Below are 20,225 nucleotides of genomic sequence, written 5' to 3' on the forward strand. Positions count from 1 at the left end.
CCCGCGTAAGCACCCCGTCTGACGGTGAATCGCGTCACCCTTGCCTGCCTCTTGTATTCGACCCGTCATACGTTAACTACTTCCTTTAATAATTCAAAAACTATGCTTTGCACGAAATTTTGCCAAAGGAAAAATCGTCTTAGAATTCGGTCAAGATGATGTTTTTGCAAAAACATAAAGTTATTTAGAATCACCCTGTATATACAGGGTGACCCATTTTAACTTAGGCAGCCAAATAACTCGAAAAATAAGCAGGATAGAGAAAAATGTTTTAGACAAAAGTTGTATGGTTTCGAGGGGGCCATAAGATGGTATCATTGGTTTGACCTTGAAGAGTCATTTGAAGGTCACGTGAAGGTCACTTCAATTTTTTTAAATGGAACATCCTATATATTTTTGTACATTCTTGTAGCTCATCTCGAGAGCTTTCCAAAACACTATAATTAAGTACATTTTCGTTAAGTACTTTTTGAGTTATGAGGCTTGAAATAATTTCTTAATTTTACATAAACCGTAAAATATCTTGTAAAACATTCATTTTTCGATTACCTTACCTTAATAGTTTTATGTACAAAATAATGAGAGGAATCAATTGGTGTAAAGAAAACACATAATTGTTTCGAAGAAAAAATATGTAATTTGCAATTAACAATTCCATATTTTTTCTTAAAAACAACTATGTGTTTTCTTTACACCAATTGATTCCTCTCATTATTTTGTACATAAAAGTATTAAGGTAAGATAATCGAAAAATGAATATTTTACAAGATATTTTACGGTTTATGTAAAATTAAGAAATTATTTCAAGCATCATAACTCAAAAAGTACTTAACGGAAAGGTACTTAATTATAGTGTTTTGGAAAGCTCTCGAAATAAGCTACAAGAATGTACAAAAATATATAGGGTATTCCATTTAAAAAAATTGAAGTGACCTTCACGTGACCTTCAAATGACTCTTCAAGGTCAAACCAATGATACCATCTTATGGCCCCCTCGAAACCATACAACTTTTGTCTAAAACATTTTTCTCTATCTTGCTTATTTTTCGAGTTATTTGGCTGCCTAAGTTAAAATGGGTCACCCTGTATAGTCATATGGAGGATTATATAAGATAGAGAATTTTTATAGAGATTATATAAAGTAAAAAGTTTTTCATTGCGGGACATAACAACCTTCACAAACTATTAATACTAAATAATAAATTATAAATAATTCTAAATTTATAATCCTATAAACTAAATATATTACTATTGAAAGATTCAAAACTATTTAATTAATATTAAAACTACCAATATAAATTTATATACAAAAATTAACCTTATAAAAATAATTATACATAAATATAAATCAATTATAAAATCAATTATAATAAATTTTTATATTCTTATATAGTTTAACTACAAAAACTTTAATTTTGTAAATTAATAATATTTTTAAAATAAATTATAAGATTATGTAAACTTATATAAAGTTACGTAAAATTATATATAAAAATACCTTAAAAAAAATAAGAATACATTAAGTAAATAAAAATACATTAAGAAAAAATAATGATACAAAGATAGTATTAATTTTGAGTTTAAACTGTTCATCAGAGATTAATCAGGAAAAATTGAGTAAGATAATTAGTAAACCTATATACAGGGTGATCCAGAACAAACGTTTGTCTTTAAAAAAATAAATTGTCGAGTCTATTCTAAGACGATTTTCCCTTTACCAAATTGTCTACGAGGCTTAGTTTTTAAATTATTAAATAAAATAGTTTGCAAATTACGGAACGAGTACAAGAGGTAGACAGGGACGGCGCAACTCACCGTCCGATACAGGCGATCATGTGGGGCGCGATCAGCTGATTGCTGCACACGAGTGTAACAATCAGTGTGTGTGTGTGTGTATGTGGTGTATTTATGCACGCGTATCCACACATGCACCGTACTCTCTCTCTCTCTCTCCCTCTTTCTCTCTCACTCTCTCACTCACTCACTCACTCACTTATTCTTACCTTAATAATGAGATTCTTCATACTGCTGATAAATAGCAGTGCCCAGTGTGTTACACGATAATAATCGTCGTCGACGAGACGTCGTTTCTTCAACACGCAGTCTGACACATCGTCAAATAAGCGAAGTTTTTTCTTTCATCACTTTCGACATTTTTACAAATTTACTCGCGCACTCATTCAGGATTCAGGAGGGAGTGAGAATAAATATATGTATTTGTACGCAAAATCTTTATTTATTTTCCTTCTTTATTTATTTCCTTTCTTATTTTTTTCTATCCTTTACAAGCTGGATAAATGTTGGTATTTATTAATTAATTAAATTGAGGTTATTCCAAGATCCTTCGAGTGAGGGGATCGTTGAAGTCCAAAGAAACGGTTGAAATTGCAGATAAAGTATAGTCTGAGAAGAATAAATTGTATTAGTATTATATTAATAATGAATTACCGACCCGGGGTAATTATCGACTCACGAAAATTACCGACCGATGGTAATATAGGGTTCTGTTTAACCGACCGATGGTAATGGAGATTTCGGTTTTACCGACCGATGGTAATTTCAGTTTACCGACCGTCGGTAATGTAGATTTCGGTTTTACCGACCGATGGTAATGTAGATTTTGGGTTTACCAACTGATGGTAACTTTAGTTTTACCGACCGTCGGTAATGTAGATTTCGTGTTTACCGACCGATGGTAACTTTAGTTTACCGACCGACGGTAATTTATATAATTTTGTTAAATTATTAAGTTAGTTTTGTTTTTAAATTGCGATTTGAATATCTAAAGTCGGTTTACTGAAAATCGAAAAGGCTTGAGGAGGAATGAGGAGATTGGATACTTTAATAATGTATCCACCTGTCAAACGTCTGGCTTAGTATTAACCTCATAATGTCAGGTTATAATAAATGAAATGTACTAAAATAATAATTGAAATTATCAAAAGCTAAGCCAGTGCATCATCACTAATTTCTGGGTTGTATTTCGTGTCTTGAAATCAAGGCAAGATTCAATCTGACGGTTGCGTCAACCAGCTCCAAAATTAAAAGACAATCTCATGAAAATTGCCAATTAACCGGGCCGAAATTGTATCTTCCCCTAATCAAACGTCGATTGACAGGACACTCTAGTTCCGTTTTCCAGGAATGGTCAACAGCTCCAAGAAAAAAAGGAAATTTCCCTCAGGATAATTGCCTTTTTCACTGCGCCGCGCCTTGGGCAATGTTCTGCCGAAGCAGCCTCGCCTTATTCACTGTCAATCGAGTCGTCTTATCAAAGAGATAAGTCCCAGTAAAAGTCTTCCAATTTGAAGTAATATTTAAATAAATTGAGTGTATGGATGAGGGAATATGGATAGTCGAAGGTATAGATTCCCGAATTAAAATTAATGTTGTTAGTATTGAATTGAATTGAATTAAGAATTTAGATGAATGGCAATTTGGCTGAGTACTTACTTAGATCTGCTGTACATTGATGAGTGGAAACTACTTCCTTCCACTGGATGCCGTCTACCTCGGTGATGGCTCTAGAAGAGGGTTGCAGTCCAAGGAGTCAAGAGAATTCGTCGTATAATAGTTGAGTTTATTATTTGAGTATACGTACAAAAGAGCTGAAGGTAAGTACTAATTAAAGTTGTTGACTGTAGTAGATCGTTGGGCCAAATGCGAAAAGGACCGCTCTGCACGAGTTTATATAGGCGTCGGTCCCTACTTTTCGTCCGGGGTCTGATGGTGGAGGATGTGCGCCACAGGCGTGGGCGGCGCGATCGCTTATTGGTTTCCTTCTCCGGGCTGGGATGCGCGCGCCGCTGGGCGTTGCCGCAGGGAGTGGGCGTAACTTGAGTTGTAGATGGCGCGACTCTTCTGATTTAGAGTGGGGGCGACGGAGCGGTCAGTATAGAATCGGCTATACTGGTTACATTGTCTTTTGACATATAATTTTTATAATAATTATTTGACTATCAGAATTTCTTTGCAGTTCACATGCATATATTTTCTAATGTAGAATTTTAAGCTCTAACTGTAGAAATGTCAACGGAGTTTCTAGCATGCTCCGTTCAAAAGTTCATTCTTTTCTTTTATGTATTATTATATAAAAATGCTTTTAAATATTATTAATAAATTCTGATATCATAATTATTATAATTACAATTCTTTTAACATCTAAATATATATTTATGATTATGCAGTGGGATATAGATATATGTATATATATATAGATATATCTATATGAAAATAATTGTTGTTAACAAAATCTTACTTTAGCGTGCAATAATCTATTTTATATTGCGGTGGGATATAAATTAAAAGAGTAATATTAATTAATTTCATTTTATGGCGCAATAAAGTATTGCGGCTATTTTATATATGAATATAATTAATTCACGGTGAAATAAAATAATGTAAATTAATTGTTTTTAATAAATTATTGCAGCTATTTCACGCGGTGGAATATAAATAATATAATTTTAATTTACGGCGGAATAAAGACTATTAATTAACTATTTCAACATGTTATGCAACAATTTTTATTTTTTGATTTTACTTTTAATATTTATAACCGTTAGGTTTTTGAGTTAATAATTTAATAAAAATTATTGCATATGCTTAATATTAACATTTAACAATAATTTCGTTCGTCTCTTAATAATAGTTAATTATTTCATCATGTTGCGCAATAATATTCGAACGGAATATTCCATAGTCTTAAAGCTGAGAATGCGACGAGCTCGGCATATCTGAGAATTGCGATCGATCGGTGCTTCTGAGAAATGCATTGCATTTAACCTTGAGTACTTTATAGCGACTTATAATATTGCATACGTAAAATCATACTTAAAACTTTACTTATAAAATTAGTAATATTGAAGTTTTTATAATTATGCATATATGTATCGACTCATCTTTTTGTGCTCTTTAAGTAAAAATTATAACGAGATTTATATCTATATTATTTTTTTGAGTTAATAAAGAATCAAAGATTTTTGATATAGTCTATGCCTTAAAATAATGAGATATATGTATAGTCGGTGCTGAGACGTGTACATATATATATATAGATGTATATATAACTTAATAAAAGTCCTTTGAATTTTAGTTTTTAAATTTTTTAGTATCAGGATAATATACCAATAAAGGAGGTATACTCTTGTATGTCGGTAAGGTTAGCAACATTATTATCCTCAGTCGGTAAAGTAGGAAGTAACTTTATCCTCAGTCGGTAAAGTAGGAAATGACTTTATCTTCAGTCGGCAATGTCGGTAACTGTGTTATCATGTGTCGGTAACTTTTCTGTCGGTAACTTTTACTCTGTCGGTAAGGTAGAAAACTGTATTGTCGGTAATTTTTATGCGGAGAATATTATATGTGGGTAAATACTTAAAATTATTTCTATCATTCTTAAGTGAGGTTATGTTATGTATAGCTAGCTTCTTAATAAAGAAAGATTATTTTCGGAGACATTGACAATAGTATATCGCGCGGCGGGGTAATATTGATGTACTATAAATATTGGCGATAATACATTGCGCGGTGGGATTTTAATTAACAATATTAATCATATTAACAATAATATGTTGTGCGTAACAACGCGGTGGGATTAAGATTTATATGTTCGTCGGTGGAATTACAGATTGAAGATTATAGAGGCAAGTTTTGCGTATTTGAATAAGAAATAAAATTTTTGTTGCGGGACGTAACACCTGCATCGGACGGTGAGTTGCGCCGTTCCTGTCTACCTCTTGTACTCGTTCCGTAATTCGCAAACTATTTTATTTAATAATTTAAAAACTAAGCCTCGTAGACAATTTTGGTAAAGGGAAAATCGTCTTAGAATAGACTCGACAATTTATTTTTTTAAAGACAAACGTTTGTTCTGGATTACCCTGTATATACGTTTACTAATAAACTGTCCAGAGAAAGATAGGGATGTATTTGGGAGGAGGTTGGACGTGTCTTTACGCCCATTTGATCAACGAGCGACAGAATCCATCCGTGGCAACGGCATTGAAGCATATCCTGTGGAGAGACCATTCACACATTTTTCAGCCTAACGAATAATTGCTAGAAAACAATATTCGCGGACTAGAAAAATATGTGAGGCGCAAGTGGCTGGATCGGGAATCGAACCCGAGTCTTTCGCTTTCCGGGCAACTGCTTTAGATCACTGAGCTATCCAGACCTCACACCTAATGCTGCTTTTTAACACAGTGATATGCGACTCCAGAGCGATGTTGGTATCTTGCTCGATGGATACAATGCCGATTGCCATGGAGGATTCTTGAAAAGGTCGCTCGCTGACCAAATAAGTGCCGGTGGAGGTATTCGCGTACATGCTGGCTTCCGACTGGCCTTCCGTATAAAACGGCACCGACGAGCACAACGCCGTAGAGTGACCACATCCCCCAAGATCCCTCTAGTGTATACTAAAATCCCCACTGTACCAAATAGCAGTGGCGGATGGACCCTAAGATAGGGCCGGGGCAGGCCTCCAGAGAAAGATAGGGATGTATGTGGAAGATAAGATTGTTGGTGCCAACCGATAACGCACTGCGTTCGGCTTAGCCTTAGCCTTTGGCACATATAAGAAGATTTATAGTTTAGCTTGATTATTTGTACGTATAAGATAATGTTTATTAAATTTTATAAAATTGTATATTTGTTGGATTTCAATTTTATGTTCTAATCCCTTTAATATATTTCAATATAATTTATTTCCTTCATTAAATTTATGTTTTATCGTTAGTTACATTGTTCTTATAATTCGCCTTTTAAATTTCGTATGTATATGTGTTACGTATTCTTTTACGATTTATAACTTAATAATTTAGTAAAGCATATTGCAAGGTATATTTATTAATAACCATGCGTGTTAATGGTTAAAGCAAAAAGTCGGTCCGAAATTTATTTCATGCCTTGACTTTAAAAGAATATTATTTTCAAGTCTTCTTGGTCTGAAGTCTAATGCATGAACGTCGCAAGTATCAAGGGAGATAAGATACGTTGGCGCGTGTCAGTAGATAACGCAGCGCACATCTTTAGCCTTGACCGCTTGACTGACTTATTAATTCACGCATATAAAATCATATTTTATTCGCATTTACCTATAGTTTTTAGATTCGTTACTAATAAAATAAAAATTTATTGTATTTAGATTGCTAGAGTATATATGTTTGTATGAATAATTAAAGCACTTAAGCTAACGGATATTCCTTGGACAATATATAGGGTTAAAGTATATAAGAATATATTACATGTTTTTTGTGACTACAAATTTTGTGTGCCCAACTCACCTTGTTATTTTTATTAATAATTATATATATATACTAATAACAAGGGCGATAAGTCGGTCCGAGCTTGTTTCGCGATTTAATTCTCATTAATTCTTGCATACGGGATTACGTATAGCGCTGTCTCTCACTCGCGCGGGCCAACCGATAGTGCGGTCTCTCTCACTTTCACGTACTACTAGATATTGAGATCTCGCGTATAAATCTTGATCGGTGTAACCGTTTGATTATGCTCTATTATATGTTTGAGGAGGCATAGTAAATATTATTGGCGTTATTATTTACTATTAATTGATTTATTAAAATGTGGTTTTCCTTTGTGTAGAGTTTTATATATGTATATGTATATACATATAACTGGAAAGGCACAAGTCCATGGATTTTTCATGGATAATGTGTGTACGAAATGAGCCTCTTTTACGTATTTAACAAGGCTGCTACGCAAAACATCCGTAATTCTTTGTTTGAAATCCATTCGGCAAGTATATTCAAATATATATATATAAATTTTATATTTATAATATAAGTAATGTATTTTTGAATATGGGTTCACATGTAGGTTATTATTGAAATGTATTTCTAAGGAAATTTTACTAATAAATATATTTTTATTTTTCCGTATAGCGTGTTCGTTAGGTGATGAAAATATTGATACACCCGGTGGACAACCGAGTGAAGGCTATGTTTATAGGGTGACTTATTATTCTGCATGCAGCAAAGGTATGAGATTTTCTTTATGTTATTGATTAATTAAAATTTTCTTTATTTTATCCAGGTTACTTTTGTGAATATTTAAAAGGATATGGGCCAATGGATCATTTACGGGCAATATGCGGGCCAAAGCATAAAAGTATGCTTTATTCAGATGGCAATGAGGTTGTTGCATAAAGCATTCATGATATCGCATTTAGAAATTTATCTGGTGAGTTCATTAATTTGTATATTATGTAACGTATTAAAAATTATATAATTTTAATTAAAAATTATCTAATTACGTGATTTCGTTACGTGATTTCGTTACGTGATTTTTTCCAATAGGGATATATAGATATATATATATGGTTTTTCATAGGATTTTATTTTACCTTTTTAGTACTATATTATAGATGTATATATGTTAACTTGCAAGCGAATTTTCTTTTGAATAATTACATAGAGTATATGAAAGAGAAATTTTGTGACATCTTAATGAGATTATACATTTGATAATAACTTGGTACAATGAAATTTTACCATAGAGTTTATATAACTAATTTAAAGGGTTTGTTAGTTTCATTTTCTAGAATATTGGTCATCTCATCATTATTATTGTATAAATGAGTTTAGCATATAATTACTATTCATGAATTAACTTGGTACATTTTATTCGTTATTAATTTCCTTATATTTCCCGTATATATATGTATGCGTATATATAAAATATCAATTTAATGAATTTCACACAACTCTTTAGTAATTCCTTTATATGTTCATTAGCGTTCTTGCCGCAGGTTATGTCTCTCGAGGCTTGTAATTACTGCAGCTTGCTTATGGCAACCTATTTATATTATTCACAGTTACAGAATTTATTCATCCAATGGACGTCCAGAGCAGTCACAAATGGACGTCCGCCGCGCATAATATGGACGTCCAATGGACGTATTTGTGCTATTTGGGATATTCATTATTTTATATATATAAAATAATAGAACTTTATGGCAATAATCGCATACTGATTTACACTGAACTTCGTCGCGAACTCAGTTGCATTATTCAAAGCAATTTGTTGAAGGTTTTCTTCGATAAGGGGATTTTGAATCTATTTCTCTCTTGGATAAAGTTGATTAATAATAATACTTTATATAAATATCTTCGTATATCGTTAGTACTCTCTGCCAATATATCATAATATACTTCTGGCTATATACTATATTAATCAATTTATTCTTCATGATTAAAATTTATGACATATATATGTGTGACAATTCGGTATTTTTGTTTATTGGTTTATAAAGTTTTACGAATGATTTTTAAAGTAGTCATGTAGGAATTTTATGACTTCTTGTTAAAATTGGATATAGTGAAATCCTTTTTACAATAATTATAACAACTAATTTGAGAAATATATTAATTCTGTTTGATTAATATATGTATATAAAACCACTTATTCGGTTAACACTGGTGGGTTGCTACTATTTTGGTTATATAAGGTAACTAAATAATATGAATATTGATTGATTACATATAATATATAACGATATGAATATATAGTGATTATATATAATTACACATAAAGATTATATAAGATGAAAAATTCTTTATACTATTCTATAAGCAATATTTAAAAATTTTTGTTGCGGGACGTAACACCTCCCCCCTAATAAGAACAAAATCCGATTTTTTCGGAGGATTTTGGTCTAGGGAGATTAGATATCTTCGTTTAGAGTGTTTAAGCGGTCTCTTAAATTTGTATATGATGTAGGCATATTTAAGTTTTTGGCGGTTTCCTCGTGGCAAGGTCTCATCGTCCTTGGAGGTTTGACTGGAGGAGGTTGTTGAACGACTACTTCCGGAGGTGCAGTGGAATCGATGCTGGAGGTTTGAAGATTCGTTCCCCTGCCAGGTGATTGATCGTCTCGGTTATCGTCTCCGGATTTCTTAGAAGGTTCTCGTGCCAAATGAAGTAGCAGGTTTGCGAGGGAGCTCCACAGGGCTCCGATTAAATGCAGGCTGCAACCATATACAGTATGGAGAGCGTATCCATGGATGACTGTGTCGATAACCAGCTTGACTAGGCGAATGATCATGAAGATTCCGACGAGTCCTGCTGTGGCTGATCCAAAGTTTATGAATCCTTTCCAGATCCGTGAGGCTGTGCTCTCGACAATTTTATTTAGAGAGTTTTCATCCAGCAAGTTATATACCGAGATTCCTTCAGTGTTCATGGAATGGCCAGTTAGTCCTCTAGCAACGGCATTGAGTAAAGCTGGCTTTTCGGCTGGGAACATAATATGATTTCTTAGCTTCTCTATGTCCGTTTCGGAGTAGATTCCACTGGTAGCTAAGGATCCTGGAGTGAGGTATCTCCAGGTTAGAGCAGACATAGGTTTTAGCTGTTGAGGCGGTAGCTGTCTAACTTGAATACTAGGAGTGAGTTGAACCCATGTATCTTCGATTCTATACAGGGTAGGAAGTTCTATACTGCATTCTCTTTCATTACCAATTTTGGTGATGATTCTTGACTTGGGTGTAAGAAAGAGAGAATGATTGCGCACCGTGACAGGAAGTTCAGCATAACATTCTTCCGTTTCTCTCACCATTACTTCAACAGGGGTACATTTGACTATTTGCACAGCTTCTCCTGTGGTAACAGCCATATATCCTGGTCCTTTCATTAGTCGATAGGCAAATTCATCTGGTTGGAGTGTAGCGAAAGACAAGGCATTGGTAATCACTTGTCTTTCCAATTCGCATTTTTGTAAGATGACGTTATTGTAAAGAGAAGTCATTTACTGTTTGACGTGTTTTTCAATATACACGAATTTGGAGTTCATGTATGTAAAAATGTCAAGATTGTTGACTAGGATGATTCCTCGATTAGCGAAGGTATTTCCTGGTTTTGCTTCCAAGATAAATAATTTCGGATGCTCAGTGCGTAAGAGAGTATATCCGCATAGAGGCAATTCTGTAGTTTTCATCAGAGCGAAGGTGATTTCTTGAGTTACTAGGCTATAGATGACTGGAGCGTTGGCATCAGAGTGGTCTTCGGAAATTTTATTTGCAGGTCCTTCATAAAGAACATCGTATTGTTGGAAGTTGCAAGTAGTAGTTGGTATTGGTTTCCAATAAGTATGTCCATCGTCAGCATCTAGACAAAAGCTGTCAATGAGGTCACATACCGTACCAGATTTTAATTTGATCTTTCCGGTGTTCAACTGTATGGGAACATAAGAAGATCTTAATGATATTTTTATAGCAGCTTGGACGACTACGTCGTCCCATGTTCCGTATGGATCATTGTATTGTGCTCCTTTGCAGTATCCATCGACTTGTATACGGCCTACAAGAGTGATGCTTCGATAGGTTGTCTGATTTGCTTTTATGCCGGCGACAAGATTGTTGTCTCCGAGTTTGATGGTCCCGTCTTGAAACATTCTCAAACATTGAATGTATCCAGTCTCATGTACATAATCGGCTCTTCCATTATGAACAGCAGAGATATGTGAATGCATGCCACAATGGTATATATTCCTGGATATTTCCACTTTACATTGTATGACTTCCGTATAGCTGTAGTCGGATAATTGCAATAGTTGAATATGAACATCGGTGGTATTGGGTTTTCGTATGTTCAAGTCACATTCGCCAACATCATGTAAAGAGACAGCGGTGACATTGAGGTGTTATCCTCCGCAATCGAATCCAATAAGAGCAGTGGTTTCACATAAGAAGGTTATTAGGACTAAAGGTGTCATGGTGGTCTGAAATAATTACGATTTCAGTATATGTGGACATATATGTGTATTACATTATATGACACATTATATGATTACTTGATGAATGGTCGATACAATTTTATGGATATTTAATAGTGAATAATTGTCGCTTAGCATATTGTGATTATAGTATAATTGTATAATTGTGATTATAGTATAAATGGATATACATGTATATATAAGTGTATATCGTATTTCCAAGCAAAGAAAGAATTTTATATTTATTAAGAATTGAATACATGGTAGGTATCTTTATAGCATTGTGTTTAATATATATATATATATATATATATATATATATATATATATATACAGGGTGAGCCATTTTAATTAACGCACGCAATTATTTCGGAAACAAAGCATTTTAGAGAAAAATGTTTCAGACAAAAGTTTTATGATTTCGAGGGGGCCATAAGATGGTATCATTGGTTTGACCTTGAAGAGTTATTTGAAGGTCACATGAAGGTCACCTTCAATTTCTTAAATGGAACCTACTATTTGTCATTGCATATTCTTGTAGCTTATCTCGAGAGCTTTCCAAAACATTATAATTAAGTACCTTTTCGTTAAGTACTTTTTGAGTTATGAGGCTTGAAATAATTTCTTAATTTTACATAAACCGTAAAATATCTTGTAAAATATTCATTTTTCGATTATCTTATCTTAATACTTTTATGTACAAAATAATGAGAGGAATCAATTGGTGTAAAGAAAACACATAGTTGTTTTTAAGAAAAAATATGGAATTGTTAATTGCAAATTATATATTTTTTCTTCAAAACAACTATGTGTTTTCTTTACACCAATTGATTCCTCTCATTATTTTGTACATAAAAGTATTAAGGTAAGATAATCGAAAAATGAATATTTTACAAGATATTTTACGGTTTATGTAAAATTAAGAAATTATTTCAAGCCTCATAACTCAAAAAGTACTTAACAAAAAGGTACTTAATTATAGTGTTTTGGAAAGCTCTCGAGATAAGCTACAAAAGTGTGCAAAAATATATAGGGTGTTCCATTTAAAAAAATTGAAGTGACCTTCACGTGACCTTCAAATGACTCTTCAAGGTCAAACCAATGGTACCATCTTATGGCCCCCTCGAAACCATACAACTTTTGCCTGAAACATTTTTTTCTAAAATGCACCGTTTGTAAGATATTTAGGGGTTTCCACACTTTTGACAAACCCTGTATAGTAAAGTTCATGGTCTGCTTGTGACTTGCATGAGACGCAGTAATACAGATTATACCTTGAAGAAATATATCCGTTAAATTCTTCGTGTATTACATGGGATAAGGTATCAGCGTATTCAATAGATAGCATTTTAATTTAAAGGGTTTTAATTTGTACTTTCATTCTCACTAATAGCAAGATTGGAAGAATTAGTGGCTCTAAATATTTCGGCAATGTTTCGTGTGCAGACAGAACAATTAGCTAAAGGTCTTATTATGGTTATAGGTCGCTGACAATACGAGCAGATGGTTCTGTAGGGATGTGGGGCAACAGATATAATGTGAGAATCTACTGGGAGGAAAAATCGCGAGTTACAAGTAGTATGTAACATACAGTAGCAGGCGCAACAATAGTGACTATGGTTGTGCAGGTGAAGATACCCATGTAATTTAATACATACAGCATTGGGGGGTGTTTGAGACATTATAAAGCATTATTATACAGAGGTTGTATAAACAAAAGTTCAATGATATTCCTAATACATGTAGAACACTCATGCAAAGGTTTCAGAGTAGTAAGAGTTCGAAGACAGTTGATACAGTGGAGTTCAACATGGTGTGGTCCCAGAGAAAAGAAATGAGAAGATAATAGAGGAAGTTGAGATCTCAGTGAAGAAGATTGTACATCTTGATAACAAAGCTCACAGAAGTAGATATTCAGAATGGGATCACGGTATCCTCTAATTTTAATGCAGCATACCGTGTCAACAAAAGACATGCCTTATAGGGGTTCTATCATATACATTAAGAACTAAAGGATATTTAAAATTATCGACATGAGTCGAAGTACTATCGAGGAGACGTAACAACTCACTCGCAGTTAGGACGCACGAGATGCAATTGTCTATGGATCTAGTCTTTATAACAGTAGCACCACAGGTAGAGCAGCATTCGTCTCTAGCGACGTGGCTGTTTATGAAGAAATGTCTCTTAAGACGTCGATACTGTTTTTGGACAATTTGTGTGCGAATCCGAGAGTAACAGTTGCTGTACAAATTAGTGTCGTCGGTCAAACAGATGGCTCCTATTACGTGCGTACAATGAGCGAATAGAAACGATTGTTTTACTTGATGTAGGAGCGATGAGTCCGGTCTAGGCTGGACTGGCATCTGTAACAGAATTTATTTAAATTGTTATTTCATCCTGGCTGACAGTGGGACATTTTTATTTTATCTATGTGAACGATACGGTTTTGGTTTTCAATTCTAAGTTTAATATTACTAGGGGGTAATAATTCGAGTACTTCATGTGGTCCTGTGTATTGGTCGGCGAACTTTCCTTTTCGCGGTTCTTTTAATAAAAACACGTGCATTCCTATTTGGAGTTGTTGCGGATTTAAATGGCGGTCATAGTATGTCTTGCTCCTTTCCTTGGCGCGTATGAGATTTAGCTGGGCTTGGATTTGCAGATCTCTTATTTTATTAAAGAGATTTGTGATATATTCGTGGTAAGTAGGTTCGATATTTTCCTCGATAATAGGATGTGCGGAAGGTAATCGAGGTATTCGCCCAAAAACCAGTTCATAAGGTGAATATTTGGTGCCTTCGTGCACGCTGGTGTTGTATGAGAACATTGCTAGTTTAATATATTTGAGTTATCTTCTCTATCTATTTGTGTCTTTAAATATTCCGTTAACACATGATGTGAGCGTTCTAGCGATCCATTTGATTGAGGATGATAAGCTGTAGTTTTAAAATGTTGTATATTAAATCTTTTCGTTAATTGTCGCATTAATGCTGACAAAAAGTTAGGTCCGTTAAGATGGCGCGCGGTGCTCCATATATACAAATGAATTCTTTGGTGAAAGTATCAGCAATTGTTAAAGAAGTGGCCTCTTGTAAAGGCAACAGAATATTTCGTTAATAAGTCTTGCATGGTTAGTATGTATTGATGATTGTTCTCAGTGATGGGCAGAGGTCCCATAATGTCCAAAGAGACTTTGTCAAAGGCCATCCCAGGCGTATCGGTAATGACCATGGGTTGCTTGGTCTTTACTCTTGTTAATTTCTTTAATTGACATTCTCGACAGGTTCTGATGAAATCCTGAATGTCTTTCTTCATCGTTTTCCAGCAATAACGTGTTCTGATCCGATTATAGGTCTTTGTTACGCCTTTATGTCCGCCGTGGGCTGAGGCGTGATTTTCTAAGATTAGAGATTGACGTTTTTCGACTTCAGGTGTCTGGATTAAATTTAAGCATATGGTTATATTAACTGGTAGTTCTTGCAAATGTCTCTTAATTTGGTTGAATATGTATGACCACGGTAAATCGTCGAAACGTTCGGTCTTGCTAAGACTTATCGAAGAAAGGTCGAGTTCGTGAATTACATCTACGAGAGAACGCAAGCAATTTTTTAGAGTTTGCGCTTCAATGAGAGTACGATTGTTTTGTTTAATGGGAAGAGCGATTAACGTGTTGGTCTTTACTGTACATACCCTAGCTCTTTCATAGGTTAATCCATCGTTTTTGGGAAGTAATTCAGCTTCTTGATATAACTTTGCTCCGTTATCATAAGGTGTTCCGTTTAGATAGATGAATATTACATGGTTATCTTTTTGTTTCAGCAGATTATCTCTGACTTCGTATTGAGCACGACTCCATGGTGGAGGTTCAGGGGGTTGTTGTTGGTGAGGCACGATATCAGAATCTAATATTTCCTTGTAATCGGAGTCTTCTTCGGAGTCCGAGACTTCCTCAATAGTAACTCCGTTATCATTGTCTTCTCGTTCGGTGGAATAATTTTGATAATTCTCTATTGGTTGGCGCTCTGAGGGAGCCGAGATCTCAGCGGATTTTTGATGGATTCCCAGGTCTTCCTGATTAGATCTTGCATTCTGACCTTCAGGTGTACTAGATTTTCCCTGTGGCCTTTGAGGCCTATATGAAAATATAGATTCATCCGATGAGTATTCTCCTTCATCGATGAGGAATAATGGAATAGCCATGTTAACGGGTGGATTCCTAGATAAGGCATCAGCGTTATGGTTCGAGGTTCCCTTTTTGTAGCGTAATTCATATTGATATTCTGATATTTTAGTTCTCCATTTTCATAGTCTTGATGAAGGGTCTTTGATGGAATGCAACCATACTAATGGTGAATAATCTCCCGTATAAGTAAGGCCTAAAGTGATTTACACAATAAATGATGGCTAAACACTCTTTCTCTATTGTTGAATAATTTTGCTCGGCGGGATTTAGAATACGAGAGGTATAGGCAACGGGTAAATCTTTCCCTATTATTCCTTGACTGAGCACTCCTCCGACCGCATATCCGGATGCGTCGGTGGTTAAAATAAAAGATTTAGTAAAATCGGGGTATTGTAAAATAGACTCGGAACATAATGAATTCCTTAGAATGTCGAAGGCTTCTGTTTGTCTCGTCGTCCATTCGAATTTCCTATCCTTTTTTAAGAGGTCAGTTAATGGTTTAGCGACTTTGGAGAAATTCGGAATAAATCTTCTATAATATCCGGCTAGTCCTAGGAATTGTTTGATGTTTTTCGGATTCTTCGGAGTAGGAAAATTTATTATAGCTTTTATCTTAGCGGGGTCGGGCTTGACTCCATCGGATCCAATTATATGTCCTAGATACATAACTTCACGTCGTAAAAATTCGCATTTATCTGGTTGTAATTTTAAATTTACAGCTCTCAATCTCTGCATTAATTTTTCGAACTTGCTTTCGTGCATAGACGACAATATCATCCATATAAACAAATAGTTCGTTTCCCTGAAGTCCGGATAGAACGTTATCTATCAACCTTTGAAATGTTGCAGGAGCATTTTTCAATCCAAATGGCATTCTTTTGAATTGGTAATGTCCGTAAGGCGTAGAGAAAGCAGTTTTATGAGCATCTTTTGGTGCCATAGGTATCTGATGGAAACCGGAAGCTAGGTCCAGTATTGAAAAATATTTAGCAGATCCGAGTTGATCCAATATGTCAGTTATATTTGGAAGAGAATAGGCATCGCCTATCGTTTTTTCATTAAGGTTTCGATAATCGATAACCATTCGCCATCTTTTATTCTCTAAGGAATCTGGCTTTTTCGGAACTATCCATAAAGGAGAATTATAAGGGGAGGTAGAAGGTTCAATTAAATCTGAGGACAGTAATTCATTTACTTGTCTATTAATTTCTTCCTTATGTACAGGAGGAAATCTATATTGTTTCGTGTGGACAGGCATTTCGTTAATAGTAGGAATAGAATGCTGAGCGGCGTTTGTCGCTTGGAGATGTTCACCGGGTAGGTGAAATCTATCGGAGTGTTTGAAAACTAGTAGTCGAACATTTTCTGATTCCTCGGAATTCAGATGTTCAAGACGTAGAAGATTTATGACATCAACAGTTCTATCTGTTGGTGTTGATAATGCTTGGTTAAAGTAAATGGGATTATCTATGGCTTTGACGAGCTCCACTCGGGGTTCGTCTAGTCCAGCGAGATTGTTGGAGTTAGAAGTTCTGATTAATCCTCTGGGAAGACCTTGGGTTCCGGTGGGATCATTACTTGTCTCACAAGTATCGTATTCTTGTAATTCAACAGTCGGAATGTTAAAGATTAATTCTTCCTCGGAAGTATTAAATACGGGCATATAAGCTTTTCCGTTATTGTTAACAACGATGGCCTCTCCGAAGTATATGCCTTTGGCAGGCGTGTGGCGATGTACGTATCCTATTTGCCTTTCTGGATTAGAGATGTAAAAAGAACAGGGAGTTACAGTCCTTCCTTTAAGACGTATTGTATTTGAATTCGTAAAAGGAATTTTCGTATCTTCGTACTGTATAAAATTATCCTTGTAGTTTACTATGACGGCTTGTTCCCTCAGGAACTTATTGCCTAAAATTCCATCTTGTGAGAATCCTATTGAGTCAGATATGACGTAAAATTCGGACAGTTTTCCGAGAATAGATATGGAAACAGCTCCCAATGTAACGATAGTTTCAGAGGCGATTCCTTGTAGAGATAGAGGATTAGTTTTGTCGAGAGTAACGTGCGGATTTAAGCATTTTTGTTTAATGAGGTTTAATCCAGATCCAGAATCAATCATGAATTTACAATTAGTTATTAGATCAGGAGAAAATAAAGTCACTGTGGGCAATTCCGTAGATTGTTGCTTGCCATTTATTTGGCAGATTCGGAAGTTTGTGCGGGATTTTCCTGCGGTGTTATCACATTGACTTTCTTTTGAATGTGGTAAGTCGGACGTCCTGGTTGCAGGTCGTTCCGGCGGACGTCGGTTCTCAACGGAACGCCTTGCGCGTTTCCCGAAGTACCGGGTTGGGTTGCTTCCAAGGTTCTTCTGTAGACAAGCTTTCGGCATTCTTCTATGAGATGTCCAGGAGTTTTACAATAGCGACAGATTTTAGTCTGATAATTTTGTTGAGGCTGTCCGGCAGTCGTTAATTTAACTGGTGATGCGGTAAAGGGTGGTCGTGAAGTTGTATGTCCGTTGTTGGGGTAATAGCGGTTGTTGGCATTGTTGCCCGTTTGGCGAGATGTATTACCGGCGTTGTTAGGAAGCGGGGTTGATTGTCAGCACGGGGTTGAAAATTCGGGCGGAAGAGAGTTCGCTTCCGAATGTTCTCAGCTTCAATGGTTTTAGATAATTGTATGGCTGTGCTCTCCTCAAAGGTTCTCGGATGTTCGAGCTTTACGCGTACTAGCAAGTCAGATGGAAACCCGTTGATGAAGCTGTTCATGGTGGTTGCTTCGATGGCGTCTTTACTTCGTTCTCCTATATTTCCGGACAAATCAGATTCTCCATCTATAATTGCAGTACGTATTTCCTGCACTCTGCTTATATAATCGAAAATATTCTCATTTTGTTTCATGTATATATTGGCTAGTTCTCCTCGGTATTGATCAACTGACTTATTTGGACCAAAGATGAGCTTTAACCGTTTCGTTAGCTCAAAGACGGTGTGACATTCTACTCCTTCTATGGCAGAATACGCATGTCCTTGCAGCTTATTAATGATAAGCTGCACTAAATGATATTCGTGATATGCAGGTATTAAATCGAGAGCGCGTTCATAAATTTTACTGAAGTGGAAAACTGACATTTTATGGCCATCGAATTTAGGTATTGTGTCGATAGCATCTTTAAGGCGTATCGGAGAAGGTTGATCTACGATGTCAAAATGTTGGGATATCGGTTGAGAAAATGTTCGTTCTTCACGTGGAATGTCTTTCTTCTCTTTGCGAGGTCTCTAAATTCATGAGCCTTGAATTAATCCTTTCAATATAATTGGTAATTGTTTGCATAGAAGCCATTAGTTGTTCTACAGCTGGCTGCTCTTGAGCTCCCGCCATTTCCTTTCGGCTCATTTCTTCCTGCATTTTTGTCAGGTGTTTATATATATATATATATATATATATATATATATATATATCCACATATATATATATATATATATATGTATATTATAAAATGATTGTAATTATAATAGGTTATGACACCAGAATTTACTAAGTATAAAAAACTATTATAAGCGGAATTTAAAGCAACTTTTGAACGGAGCATGCTAGAAGAACCGTTCGCATTTCATTCGAATTTCTTTAAGGAGATTTAAGATTCTACATTAGAAAATGTATGCAAATAACGGGAATTCTGGTAGCTAAAAACTATTATAAAATTTTATAAATTAACAAACCAACGCACGGATAGCCCACTACCCCCACGCAAAAGCGCAACTACTACGTCACAACATGCGCCAAAAGGAAGGGCAGCTAGAGCAGCAAATAGCAGCCAAGCAACCTACGCTTAGAGCTCCCATTCCCCTACCACTGACTCCTAGAACGAAGTAGGGATCAGAGGGTACCTCAGAGAGCGCAGCTCAGTCTTCCGTGCATTTGAGCACCCAGCGCTCTCGAGTGGACATCACCTAGCATCTCACCACCAGCTCTCTAGAAGGAAGGAAGCATCTTAGAGCCGTCAAATATTGTACTCGAGTATACTTTAAAATAAAAGTGAATTCAAATTTAACTTCGGTCTTCTGCCAATTATTCTTCAACGGCTCCTGACCTCTCTTTAGGGACCTCGCCGAGGCAGTCGGTCTCCGACGGAGAGCAGTCATCCTTATACATCGAGAACTTCATCATCTGGTAAGTACATCTTAAACCAATTAAATTTTCTTTGCTTCCTGATACTTATTAATAATTAATAATCTATACAGACGCATGCTACTTGACTGTTATTTTCTATATTTTTTAATTCTTACCTTCAAC

The 20,225-nt window shown here is 35.3% G+C and overlaps 1 protein-coding gene across 1 annotated transcript; it reads right to left on the reverse strand.

Annotated features, from left to right (window-relative positions):
- Positions 1-9,691: 9,691 nt before the first annotated feature.
- LOC145963694 (uncharacterized) lies at positions 9,692-10,774 on the reverse strand. Its single transcript, XM_083085821.1, has one exon. The coding sequence runs from the start codon at positions 10,772-10,774 to the stop codon at positions 9,692-9,694; it is 1,083 nt and encodes a 360-aa protein (XP_082941947.1).
- Positions 10,775-20,225: the final 9,451 nt, after the last annotated feature.

Source organism: Camponotus vicinus, unplaced genomic scaffold (assembly GCF_025532165.1).
Source record: "Camponotus vicinus isolate PSW18456_S1 unplaced genomic scaffold, iyCamVici1.0 SCAF_13, whole genome shotgun sequence".
In the NCBI taxonomy this organism is placed as follows: Eukaryota; Metazoa; Arthropoda; class Insecta; order Hymenoptera; family Formicidae; genus Camponotus; species Camponotus vicinus.